The sequence below is a fragment of the Panthera onca genome, chromosome C1 (genome assembly GCF_046562875.1).
Source record: "Panthera onca isolate mPanOnc1 chromosome C1, mPanOnc1 haplotype 2, whole genome shotgun sequence".
Taxonomy (NCBI): domain Eukaryota; kingdom Metazoa; phylum Chordata; class Mammalia; order Carnivora; family Felidae; genus Panthera; species Panthera onca.
In genome coordinates, this window is record NC_138346.1 from 34,563,525 (window position 1) to 34,577,749 (window position 14,225).

Sequence of the window (14,225 nt, forward strand, 5' to 3'; positions counted from 1 at the left end):
ATGATTTCACTCATATGTGGAATTTGAGAAACTTAACAGATGATCATAGGGGAAGGGTAGGAAAAAGAAAATAAAAACTGAGAGGGAGGCAAACCTTAAGAGACTCTTAAATACAGCAAACAAACTGAGGGTTTATGAGGGTAGGGAAAATGGATGATGGGCATTAAGGAGGGCACTTATTGGGATGAGCTCGGGTGTTATATGTGATGAATCACTGGAATCTACTCCTGAAGCCAAGACTAACACTGTATGTTAAATCAGAAAAAGAAAAGAGGATAAGCAGGAGAGTAGTAAATAGCACATTATTAGAAACACAGAAGCAAATAGGGGGAGCTAGTCAAGGATATTTAGCCTACTAAACCTTGATTGTATACTCATTTTATTTTAGAGGGGAGGGGAGAGGGACACAGAGAGAAAGAGAATCTTAAGCTCCATGCTCAGCATGGAGCCCCATGTGGGGTTCAGTCACATGACCGTGGGATCTTGACCTGAGCTAAAATCGAGTCGGATGCTTAACTGACTGAGCCACCCAGGTGACCCATGTGTACTCATTTTTAAAATTACGTCTTGCAAGTAGGGAATTGGTAACCTTAAATTTTCATTAGAATTCAATAATAATTAGAATTCATAAATAATTCATTAGAATTTCATTAGTACATATTAAAAGACAATTTCTAGGAAATAATGGCTCTATTAATGAATGCTAAATTTTGTTCTTCATTTCCATTATACCCCTGAATTGCCTACAAGCCGTTTTTAGGTCTGCATGTATTTATAGTCAACTTCTCTTCCTGTGAGTATTACACTATCTGTATGTGATATATTTATGGCAGGAAAAAATTGGATAATCGCATGGAATTTGTAGTAATAAAATTTGGTTGTATTTTTAAGGCTTTTAAAGAGATATGCTAAGGGTTGAGAGCTTCTTTAGAACCATATTTAAAGTTAAATGTACCTCATCTATGTGATAATATATCTCATCTTTGTGATTATGAAGTCACTGCTTGTCCTGGGTAAAGAGGGGTATGTGAATGGGGTATGTGATATTGTTAACTTCCTCATATTTGATTTATTAAACTGTTATTGTTAAGGTCAAGTTGTAGAAATTTACTCTTTTAAGATGTTTTCTTAAAACGAACTTTGTTGTTTTTTGCCAGAGTTAGAATATATTTCTTTATACTACCCACAAAGGAAATATCAGATCTCTTTATAAAGTGTGAGGGTTGATATGACATCCTGTGTTTTCTCTATTTTAAGCATGTTAAAAGGGATGAGTTTACTTTTTTGGTAAACTGCTAAATTTGGCAAGTGTTAAATGATGGGCCGTATTTGGAACAGGAAGCCAGGAGCAAACACAGAATAAAGGCAGAGAAGCCAAGTGTGTTCAGAGATGTATATGCAGGAAGTAGCTAGAGGTGTGTGGGTGAGAGAGTAGTGATGTGAAAGGTATTCAGGACTTCAAATGTAGTACATCTTTAAAATAAAAATGGTAAAGTACTTATTCCAGTACTAGTGCTAGAACACTGCTGAAATGTTAATATTACTGGTTAACATTTAGCCAATAAATGTTTATTTTTTATGTCTAACTGCTGTGAGAATATACTGAAATATAGTTTTTCTAAAGTTTAAAGAATACTCCCACAGAGTTTAAATTCTGTTATTAAAGAACATGTCATTTTATTCCTTTTGAACTAGCTATTTTCTGGTGGTTGTTTTGTGTTGCCTTTTTCTCCCAAGTATATAATTTATTTGAGGTCAGATCTCTTTTAAGCAACACTAAATAGACTGATAAGGAGGAAATATGAAATGTGTCCAAACTCATTTAAAATTTTAAAAACATAGTTATATTCACCAAGCAATATATATATATGTATCTTTCTTGAACTGTCTGGGTTTTTTTTTAATTGATCTATTTAAATTTAAGTTAGTTAACATACAATGTAGTAGAGGTTTCAGGAGTAGAACCCAGTGATTCATCACTTACATGTAACACTCAGTGCTCATTACAAGTACCCTCACTAATGCCCATCCCCCTACCCAGCTCCCCTCCAGCAACCCAGGCAGTATATTTTTAAATAGACTATAATTAAAATTCATGGTATTATTTTTGCTATAGAAGTTTTCATATTAAAAAAAGCTAGAGAATGACCAACTATATAGTACCAGCATATATTAGTAAAAATCATTGGAGAAATTATCCCGACTAGTGTTTCTGTGGTTATCCTACTTTTGGAAACTAATTTCACTGATATTTTCTCTATAACTAGTAAATTGGAATATTTTGGATTCATTTACATGGAATCTCCTCTTTAGATGTCTGCTCCAATGAGGATCTCCCTGAAGTTGAGCTGGTAAGTCTGCTAGAAGAACAGCTACCCCAGTATAAGCTAAGAGTGGACTCTCTATTTCTATATGAAAATGAAGACTGGACTCGGTCCCCACACCAGCAGCAGCATGCATCTGATGCCCTCTCTCCAGTCCTTGCTGAAGAGACTTTCCATTATATGAGTGAGTATTTTTTAGCCTTTTAGACTTTGTCCATTGAAATAAAGATGATAAGTATCTTGGTGTTGACTTTTAAAAAGTTTTAAAAGTCATTTAAAAGCATTTAAAAAGTCATTTAAAAGCATTTAAAAAGCATTTAAAAGCATTCCTAGCCATTGTTCATTGTGTACCTACTTGAACTCAAACTGATTTAACAACACAAAGAGATGATTCTGTGTTATGTCTGAATGTAGGTTTGTCATTCTTTACAACTCTGAGTGTCTGTGGTTGCAGGCATACTCAGATATTTCCATTTCTTCTTTCTTTTATTTGATACTGTTCTCAGACTGAGTAGAAAAAGGAACTTAAAAAAAGTAGTTGAAATTTTAATTTAAAATTTTAAAATTCCTTTATATCTCAAAGCATTTATTATATCAGTAGTTTGATATACTGAGCCATCAGCTTTTTGACTTTATATTTCCTGTTAAACACAGTCATAGAAACTGTGTCAGTCATTAAGAAGCATAGTTTTTGGATACATAAGTAGTTTTAATAATTAAAGTATGAAGACCTTTTTGCTTTTGACTTCATTCCAAACATCTGCTTTCAGGTTGAGCTGACTTTTTTTTATTCATTCACTATAAAAATATATGCATAGTAGCTGTTGGATATATAAGAAAAGTCTATAAGTTCAACATTGATATAATTGATAAATTATATTGATATAAATTGATAAAATTGTTTTCATTTGAGTTACATATGACATTGCATCAGTTCCTACACATTTTCCCAGTGAGTGCTTCAGTGTTTTTAATGATTGTTGTGAAATGCTCATTTTTCATAATAATTTTTTTAGTAATCATTTTTATAGTAATCATTAACTTGCTTTTAGTAGTTTTCCTAGAACCAGGTTACGTACCACTCAGGAAAAAAATTATAAACATTGTTTAAACTTGAAATGGAATATCAAGAAACTCAAAACTATTTCTTCCTCAACAATTCTTATAAGTAGCTGACTATTAAAGTTCTTAAGGTTTTCTTAACTTTCAAGTTTGAGAAGTTGTTTGCGAATTTCTGAAAAGTACTTATTTTTTATTTCCATTTCTCTTTGTTCCATACATTTTTAGATTTGTGAGAAAATTTCAAACTGGAATTTCATCAGGATAAATTTAGTTTTTGTCACTATTTTGATAAAGTGGCACAGAAAGTGCCCCTTTGTTTACTTTTTCTTTGTCATATATGCCACAAGAGGATGGAACTGTAGCTAGAAAGCTGTCTTAAATCACGATTTAACGGAGTTACTTTTAGAGAGAATGTTAAATAAAAATAAATTTTGGAAAATAAATGATAATCAAATTCTAAAATACTTGGGTTTTCAGGACTTTATACAAAGCAAACCATAGTATTCAAGGGAGCAGTTTAAAACTCGAGATTAATAGGATGGTACAGATTCCCTTATTCTAAATGTACTATTTTCACTTCAGCAATTTGAAAATTGGACTATATGATATACTTAAGGTCATGAAGCAAATAAGCTATGATTATAATTGGTCCACTAATACTTTATCTCTGTACTGTAATTTCACTGTTATTTTAAAAGTATCAATTCTTTGGGTTAATAGTTCGTTCAAATATAAATAAACTTCATTATGAATTTGTATGTTATGAATATAAAAGATAAATGATTTACTTCATTTAGCAAATTGACCAATGTTTTAAAAAGCAAGATATAAAACATTCTCTGACCCTTTCTAGCAGTTTTCTGTCCCTTTAAGATATCAAGATCCATGGCTCTGAATAATTGTTATGTACCCTGACAGGCCATCCTAGGGTTTAGCTCCTTGGTGCTACTCCAGCCCCTTCTAATCCATACTTCCCTCACATGCCAGTAGATACTTGTGTTCATTAAAATGAATTTTAACAACTAATAAAAAAGAGGTGGCCCAGGCAGAGAAACTTCCGTAACACAAAGAAATTGAAAGAGCTGTGAGAAGAAAAATAAATTCAGAGGGAAACATGGGCAGGATTTGGGGTTGTGAGCCTACCTCACGTGGATGAAAGGATACTGGTTGTTCTCTGAAGCCCCCACCAAACCAGGAAGAGATTGTTTACTTTTAAAATAGAACACTTGGGAGCAATGGGTGGGTCCAAGAAATGATTCCATCCTACTCCCTGCCATATATAAAGTTTAAGATACAGAATATTTTGCATGCAGAACAGGTCGTTTCAGGATTTTCTTAACTTTATTAAGAGAGAGACCCAGAGTGAGCTGTGGAGCAAGCAGTGAAGTCAGAGCACATCATAACAGAAAGTACCATTTGTTCATGTTAAGGCTAAAAATAGAAACCTGATCTGCTTTTCAGAGTATTTTTTATTTGGGAATAAGGGATCACCTGTACCACTTTCTAATGTGTAAGAAAAAGGGTTGGCGGAAATGATTAGCTTTATAAGTTTTATTTAAGAGATCAACATCACTTGGGAACTTGTTAGAAATGCAAATTCTTGGGCTCCTACCCCATATCTACAGAACCAGAAATTCTAGGACTGGGCATGGCAGTCTGTGTTTTAAAAGTCCTGGTAGTGCTGATGCACACGCAGATTTGAGAGCCACCAGTATAAAGCATTGTCAACCAAAGCTATGTGGCCATTTCACAGTGATGTTAATTGGAGGATTTAAGGAATTAGGGAGGTTGTACAATTTTGTAGAGAAAGAAGGTTGTAGAAATAATTACTTCTGGCTGGAAAGTTATACTTTTCCTCAAGGTCTGCCCTCAAAAATTATTAATCTGGGGCGCCTAGCTAGCTCAGTTGGAGGAGCATGAGACTCTTGATCTCAGGGTCATGAGTTCGAGCCCCATTTGGGCTGTAGAGATTACTTAAATAAATAAAACTTAAAAAAAAATAAAGTACAGAACTTAAAAAAAAACGACTATACTGTCAGGAAATGAAATATAACTGATAATGTTCAGGAAGCATTAACCATAAGTCAGATAATGGAAGTTAGCAGATTTATATTTACTCTCAACCAGTTCCACAAAATAATTAACTCATATGCCTCAAGACATCGAGTATTATCCATGGAAGAATTGAGAAAATTGTCTCACTCAAATCATTATCAGTAGGGCTTAATTCTCACCTGGAACCCTGTTGAGAAAGGCTGTCGTAGGTGGTACATATCATCAGATGCCTTCTTTTTGTCCTCAGTTCTTTTGAAGGCAGTTTTTTGTATTGCAGAAATATTATCTGTAGTATACACCAAGAGCAGCAGTTGTTTATTTGGGGTTAAAACTGTAAGACCTGTCTGTACTTATCAGGAGCTCTGCAGCTTTTACTATGCCATGTGGGAGGTGTGTATTTCATTTTTGCTTTTTGTTGTTTTGTTTTAGGGTTTTTGCTGTGAGAGGGTTGGAGAGATTAGAAGTCTAGTTAGTTAGTTAGTTAGTTAGTTAGTTACTTATGGGAGAGAGAGAACATGAACAGAGGAAAAGGGTAGAGGGGCAGAGAGAGAGAATCCCAAGCAGGCTCTACGTTCAGCACGGAGCCTAATGCAGGGCTCAATCCCACAACACTCGGATCATGACCTGAGCCGAAATCAAGAGTCGGATGCTCAACTGACTGAGCCACCAAGGGACCCCTAGGAGTCTTTTTGAATTTCAGTAATTGTGGTAAAAACTTTAGACCTTGAAAAGGAACATTGACAGAAATATCAAGCACCATCTCATATAAATTACAGAGATATCGAAATAGATTAACATTGGCCCTTCTCATCCTGAAAAATGTGAGATTGGGTGGTTGATGTGAAATTATGCAGAATTAGAACTTAAAGTAAGGATTGGTAAAGGACTTATGTATATTCCCCCTCCAGTATTTTTTTCAGGAATGTTAAATTCTCCAAATATTATACCAAAAATGTTGAATGTTAATTAACTTTTATAAAACCAAGTTGCAAGACTGTTCAGTAAAAACGTTTATCATCCCCACTAATGTATAATTTTTTTTAGAGAGAGTTAGGAATTTCATGTCTGGAAAAAAGGAACATTGCTAATTTTTGTACCACATAACATTTTCATTTTAACAGCTGAGAACTGAAGGGAAAATAAGATTTAATAGGATTGATTATAATAAAATCAGTCATCTTGGCTCTGCATTTTCAGTCGAAGAATTGCAGTGAAGATTTAGTCTATCACTTTGGAAACATTTAGTTGCATTGCCTAAATGCCAAGAGTAAACTTAAGAGCTTTGCCCTACTTTTGGAATCTTCCCAAGTGGCATAGCTACCAGGAGTACTGTGTTAAAGAAGACAAGACAAAACTGATAAGGCCGCAGAGAGGAATTCATTGTGTTTCTGTATGCTTTGTGACTGACATCAGTTGAGCTGCTCTGTGTAATTGAGGTGGCCCAGCCTTTGGGACTCGGTAGTGTATATAGACTGTTTCACATAAAACAAAAATTGGCGGGGCGCCTGGGTGGCTCAGTCAGCTAAGCGTCTGCCTTTGGTTCATGTCATGATCTCATGGTTCGTGAGTTTGAGTCCTGCATCTGGCTCTCTGCTGTCTGTGCAGTGGTGCAGAGCCCACTTCGGATCCTCTGTCTCCCTCTGTCTCTGCCCCTCCCCTGCTTGCGCGCTCACTCTCTCTCTCTCTCTCAAAAATGAATAAATAAAAACTTTTTAAAAATCCAAAAAAATAAAAATAAAACAAAAATTGTAGAATCCTGGTTGTATTATCTAACTTCATCGCCATAATAAATATTTAGGCATTTGAAAATTCATTTTTGCTTTTTGAAACCTCTGAATAAGAGCTGCTATTTTTTTATTGCAAAGATAACATTTATCTTCTTGGAAAATTAGCAAAAGAAAGAAAACAAGAGATCAACCATAATCCCTACCCAGAGATAACCACTAATGTGTATCCTTCCAGCCTGTCTTCTATATCAATGTGTATAAGATATGCTCACGATTTAAAAACAAAATTGGGATCTGTGTTGTTTTGTAACTTGCATTCACAGATGGATACTCAGTATTTCATCAGATAAAGGCCTTCTGATCTTGGTAGGACTGTGGTAGAAACAGCAGCATGGTGCAGAGCCCATTACTGAGAATGAGCAGACCCAATTTTTTTCTTATGACCTTGTGAGATGGGAGTTGTTATCACCCCATTATTATCCTCACTATTATTAGTTTCTCCTCAGTAAAATATGTTTTATTCTATACATTTCTTTTCTGTATTATGTGTCCTTCGTTTTCTCTTCCTGTTCTTCATGTGTGACTTGTAGCTCATAGCTCTTTATTACATCCTTAACTTACTGGTTTTACTTCAGAATAAAATTACCACTTTATCTTCAACTCTGGTCAATCATATAACATAAACTATGTCATATATTGTTTAAATTAGTTTTATAAAAACTTTTTTAACTGAGTCTCTAGGATTCCTAGTTCTTGCTTGGAGTGTTACTCCTGAATTGGTAGTTTTTATTGCTAACTCCACATCAGAACACCTGGGCATCTTTTACTTACTGTGTGTGCTGTGGGGCTCCTCTAAATCAATTAAATTAGAGTCTAGAGATAGACCTATCACCCTGGATTACATTTGGGTTTGCAATCATTGGCTAGTTTTCTGTTAATAATTTAGAGCATAGATATGGTTTGATTTTTTTCCCTTAGCTTATTATTGAGGCCAGAAGTAGAGGAGACCTCACACTGTAAGTAAATTATGAAGATTCCGTGGGCCTGTTCCCGTATCCCAGTGGTTAAATTACAGAGCCAGTTTTTCTGCTTGTAAATATAAATCCTTGTGGGGTGAAAATGTTTCTATCCAGATCTTTTTAGTTTTCTATCTCATATCACTATCAATCTAGCACTTTGTTTTACTTTTACCTAAGAATAAAACTGTCATTAATAATTAAGCTCTAGGTAGTTCTCAGATTCATTTTAAGCAGTTTTGCCAGGAAGAAAAATAAAAAGCTAAAATAAAAGTAAAACATGTCTAATGGTGTCTTTTGGGCAACCTCAAGGTTAAGATGGACTAAGGAACTACAAGTGACTTAAATCATAGCATCTGCTGCCAATACAGTGCATTATTTACAGAAAATTTTAAATCAAGGCTATTTCACACATACCAGATGTGTTTAAGAGCAGTAACTGTAAACAGTAGTATAACACTTAATAGTATTTTAATACTGCTCATTACATTATCGTATTTCATTCTCCTAGTGACCTTGTGAGATGAGTGTTATTACCTCTATATTATAAATACAGAATATGAATTTTGGAAGAGTTAAGTGACTTATTCAAGTTCACTCAGATCCATAAATTCAGCACTTCTTCTTTAAAGCCTCTTATTTTTTCACACTTCAAGGCAAACTAATTGTAAAATCAGTCTAAATCAAACACAGATCTGTTTCATGTAATGCACTCCAGAATGAGAAGATCTCTCTTTTATTATAAGATCTCTTTTTATTATTATTAAGCATCATTAGCTTAAAAAAGTATCGCTTATTGGGGTGCCTGGGTGGCTCAGTTAACCATCCGACTTCGGCTCAGGTCACGATCTCACAGTTTGTGGGTTCGAGCCTCGCATTGGGCTCTGTGCTGACAGCTCAGAGCCTGAAGCCTGCTCCAGATTCTGTGTCTCCCTTTCTCTTTGCCCCTCTCCTGCTTGTGCTCTGTCTCTCTCAAGAATAAAATATACATTTAAAAAAATAGTTTTTTTTAAAGGTATTGCTTATTGTGACTGTGGAATCATTGGGGTCATATTTGTCATTCTCTTTGGAGCTATAATATGCAATGTATCGACAGTTCCTGAATTTAATGCAGAATTACTGGACTTAAATTATGCAAGTAATAGTGTATTATACAGTTTATCTTATAGCAAAGGCCTAGATATGATAGAGATTATCATTAATTAAACTAAAAAGGATTATGCCTCATAACAGAACTATAAAAAGTCCTACAAGTCCTATTCCTTGTTTATTGATTTTAGCTCACATGATAGATGATCATAGATATTGAAGATAATCACATCAGAATTCTAATTAAATTCATTTGTAATAGCATAACCCCTCACTAAGTCACCCCTCAGGAACTTTAATTTAGATTAGGGTATAAAATAATTGGTGATTTAATCCATTCTTCAGGGCCACAGTCCCTAATGTGAGTGGACCAAAGTTCTAATCTTATTGAGGGAGGAAGAGATAGGAAGTGGTTGCCTGATGATCATTTGATACTTTTTTAATTCATTGTATGATATATATTTTGTTTGTAATAATTGGTCTGTTTTCTGAGTGTCTATTTTCTATTTTCACATATATTTTTAATCTCCTGAATGACACTTTTGTAAAGGCCTGGTGTGGTGGTGGTGGTCGTTGTGATCTTTCAACTATTATGAATATTTAAAATTCTCTGTTGTTTCTAAATCCTATAAACAGTTGTTTTAAACTGTCTCAGTTCTAGGCACAGACAGGGTGGAGCAGATGACCAAAACTTACAATGACATCGACATGGTTACACACCTCCTGGCAGAGGTAAGAATATATCTTTTCTTTCTCCAGTACAAAAAGCTAAAACTTGAAGATCATTTAACATCTATCAAGTTTGCACATCAAATGAAAAAGGAGGATGTCTTTGTTCTGGGTTGTTTTGTATAAGGTTGTTACAGATGGAACAGCTGGCATTCCAAAGTAGAATGGTTCCTAAAGTTTATTGTTATGATGTTGCAGAGGGTTTAATTTTTGTTCTTGCTATTATAATGATGCTGGCTTTCTTATTCTAGAAAAGCTATCAAAAAAAAAAAAAAAAAGTTGATGGTGTTTTGTTTTTTTTGTTTGTTTTTTGTTTTTTGTTATTTTAATAAATTCCTGCTGTTACCCTGGAGCAGAGCAGCCCATTCAAGAAGCAGCTCCATTGCAAATCAATACCAGCAGTTTGCATCATCTTCCCTTTTTTACTTTCAGTTTGGACTATTATTTGAGCTCACTTCGTCCATGACATTTTTAATATATAGTGTATCTCTTCCAAATGGTGTTCTTAGAGGTATCTCCTTATACTGCAACTTCAGTTGGTCTTGAAACTGTCTTTCTCTTTAAAGTACCCTTCTCCCCTCTCCCCCCCAGCTCCCTAGAATGATTTTGTGTATGCCATTTAGCCTATATTGAAAATGAAATACATTGGGCCTTGAAAATTTGGAGATAATTCATCTACCTCTTTTCATGTATTATAGAGCAAAAGGATAGAGGCTTAATTCTATCTGTATACAGTGATTAATGTAAGTGGAACCCATGCTCGTATATAAGGTAGCTAGATGTATATTGACAGTTTTCATCCTACAGGATACAGTCCTCACCACCAACACATAGATGGGATTCCTATACCCTTGCTAAGTATCACCATCTGCTTAGGACAAGTAACTCTTGGTTTGCTTGGCTATTCTATAGGCCTCCCTGCATCATTACCACCAACTTCTTTAGACTCCCTTCTTTATGTTTTAGCAGAACCTGTAACCTCAAAATTTCTAGTCTGCTATCCCCTCTTTTATCTCACATTATCATTCTTGCAACAGTTTGACAGTAGGGCTCTTGATTATGCTTTCCTCTAAGCCTCTGGCTCTGAATGCATAGAAGCTTTCCCATGATTGGAACTTTTTTCAACATATGTACTGTATCATTACCATGTTTAATAGACAAATGCTCAACAAATATTTGTTGGGCTTTCACTGTGTGCCAGGCCCTATCCTCATTTTCTAAAGACTGTTGATTTTTTAATTCCCCAAAATTATAAATTTAAAGGTTGCGTTTCTTGAGTAATTAATAGGGTGATCAGTAAATCTCACTTGATTTAGGGGTGCCTGGGGGGTTCAGTCAGTTGAGCATCTAACTCTTGATTTCAGTTCAGGTCATGATCCCAGGGTCGTGGGATCAAACCCCACATTGGGCTCCCTACTGGGTGTGGAATCTGCTTGGGATTCTCTCTCTCCCTCTTCCCCTCTCCCCTGCTTGCTCTCTCTAAAAAATAAAATAAATCTCACTTGATATCAAGAAGAAAAATGCCCTCTTGCATTTATTACTATGGCCGTCATCCATTTGACCAGTGTGTATTAAACACTATATGTGTGTCAAGCCCTGTGTTTATTTGTGGTATCTGGACATTAAAATGAATCTTGATGCTTTCTGGGACATTCCTTGTGAGTGAACAAAATTGCAGAATTTCTAAACTGCCATTTAAATTTTTTTTGTACTCAAAAGATGTATTGGTATTTTAACAGAGGGATCGTGATCTGGAACTAGCTGCTCGAATTGGACAAGCTCTCTTAAAACGGAACCATGTCTTGTCTGAGCAGAATGAAGCTCTGGAGGAGCAACTGGGACAAGCCTTTGATCAAGTAAGTCTTTGATCAAGTATTTATAGCATGAAATAATTAGTTACTGGACAATAGAAAAGTTTATTTTTCTGGGTGTCCCTGAAGTGATAACAATAGGTAGATAAATAACACCAGTATATGTTAACTTTGTTGTCAGCCATTGAACTAACCAGTAGAGAAATTAAATGTTATTGTACAGAGAAGTGCTCAAGTGACTCTGCCTTAGTCAGTATAAAAAAAATATGGTAGGTACTGTGTTCAGTACCTATCATACATGTGTCACCCTGCTAAGATTCTAACACTTTTTCCTCATCCCTTTGTGTAGACTTTCTGTGTGATCTTATCTTAAATTTATTTTGAAAAAATAACCCTAAATAATAGATACCCAAATGAAGCATCTTTATTCAGAAACCCAAACAAGAAGAAAAGGAAATTTTGAAAGTATATTTATTTCATGCAGTAAATATTTTTTAGTGAGAACCAATTTATTATTAACTTGAATGGTTACTTTTCAAATTTCCTTTAATTTGTTACTATCTGGTTTCATTAATATTTTATAAATGCCATTATGTTTAATAACATTTGAGCCTTTGTGTTAAAAATAGTTTCTAGAACTATTTCTAGAAGTCACGCAGATTTATACTTAAAAGCTTTAAAGTGTAAGTCTTTAGGATGAGAATTTGAAGGAGGGGTCTATTCTGACACTTGAAAGCCTCTTCAGTTTTGTTTTTAACTGTGAATATATCATTATCTTATGTGAAAATTTCCTCCTACATTCCTATTTATATAGAATATAAAAATTGGCTTTTCACCTAGTACAGAAAAAGGTGTCTTTGTGGAGTTAATGCTCTAACATATCTTAGGAAGTATCTGAGGTTCGTTATTCTCTTTTTAGCACTTGTTACCTTAGTCAATAAAATCTAGCAGCTGATTTTATAATTTTATTTTATGGTGAGAAACAATTGCTCCATGAATTAAAAGCTATATTACATGTAAATAATGCAAAATAAAGAACATCTTGTAAATCAAGCCTTTTGATGTGCAGGTTAATCAACTGCAGCATGAGCTGTCCAAGAAAGATGAATTACTTCGAATTGTCTCTATTGCCTCTGAAGAGAGTGAAACTGATTCCAGCTGTTCTACACCTCTTCGGCTCAATGAGTCCTTTAGCTTATCTCAAGGTTTGTTGCAGTTGGACATGCTACAAGAAAAACTCAAGGAACTGGAAGAGGAGAATATGGTTCTTCGATCCAAGGTACATTCACCCGAATTCCCACTTTCCTGTACCTTAAAGGCTGTAAGATTTAGGTCCATGTATTGAGGTAAAATATGGCATAACTAAGGATTTGTTATTGACATTCCAATTAGGAAGTGATAGCAAAGGCGTGTGTATTTGCCTTTCATTGTCACTTAGATCCCATTCATTGACAGCTGGATAATAGCAAACTGATAGATGAAATAGAGAAAGCCACAGCACAGAATATATATGTTAGGTAGTTTACACAAATAACTAAATAATTATAACTGTGATAAGAACTATGTTGGAAGATTACAGGGTTTCCTGAACTTGTGTAATGGGGGAGAATCGAAGTCCTACTTAAATGACATTTTAGCTGAAACTAGGGATTAGCCAAGCAGAAAAGTATGGTGGAGGGGAGGCATCAGAGAGAATGAGTAGGCATGTGCAAAGATCCTGAGAGGAATGAGGGGGAGATGTTTGTCATATCCTGTCCCATATCTTTATTTTTATTTTTTTATTTTAGAGAGAGGAAGAGAGAGCACACATGAGTGGGGAAGGGACAGTAAGGAAGAGAGACAGAGAGAGAGAGAGAGAGAGAGAGAGAATCTCAAGCAGGCTCCATTCTCAGTGCAGACCCCAACACGGGGCTCAGTCTCACGATTGTGAGATCATGACCTGAGCCGAAATCAAGAGTCTGACACTTAACTGACTGAGCCACCCAGGTGCCCCCCCACCCCATATCTTTATTTTAGATAAAGCTTTTTGGGTTTTATTTTTCCTTTTCAGCTGGTGAACTTTTATTCAGATGAGAATTAAAGGTTTCTTAAGTTAATACTGTAAAGTATTGGAAGATATTATCACACACTGATTTTTTTCTTTCTTGAAGGCTTGTCACATAAAGACAGAAACTATTACCTATGAAGAGAAGGAACAACAACTTGTCAATGACTGTGTTAAAGAACTTCGTATGTATTAATGCGTTTTCTTTCATAGTTTTTGGGCAATTCTTTGATGGCATTTCACCAACTCAGAAGTTAAATCAATGATTTCAGTAGAGGCATCTCAAGAAACAATTTTAAATAATTACTGACAGTCTTGGAATATCATGTTGAGCCCACAACTCTAAGCAAAATACCATATGTACTTTT

General features: G+C 35.0%; 1 protein-coding gene across 6 annotated transcripts in view; it reads left to right on the forward strand.

The window, feature by feature from the left end:
• TRAK2 (trafficking kinesin protein 2) overlaps positions 1 to 14,225 on the forward strand; it is a 65,104-nt gene that overhangs the window by 31,106 nt on the left and 19,773 nt on the right. For 4 of the 6 annotated variants that reach the window (XM_060622946.3, XM_060622944.3, XM_060622945.3 and 1 more), the window contains 5 exons: positions 2,314 to 2,508; positions 9,929 to 10,005; positions 11,742 to 11,858; positions 12,883 to 13,092; positions 13,964 to 14,042. In XM_060622946.3, the coding sequence (XP_060478929.3) occupies positions 2,314 to 2,508; positions 9,929 to 10,005; positions 11,742 to 11,858; positions 12,883 to 13,092; positions 13,964 to 14,042 (678 nt within the window). Of the gene's footprint in view, positions 1 to 750; positions 794 to 2,313; positions 2,509 to 9,928; positions 10,006 to 11,741; positions 11,859 to 12,882; positions 13,093 to 13,963; positions 14,043 to 14,225 lie in introns of those variants that run through there. The other 2 variants (XM_078451016.2, XM_060622948.3) reach the window with 2 other exon arrangements.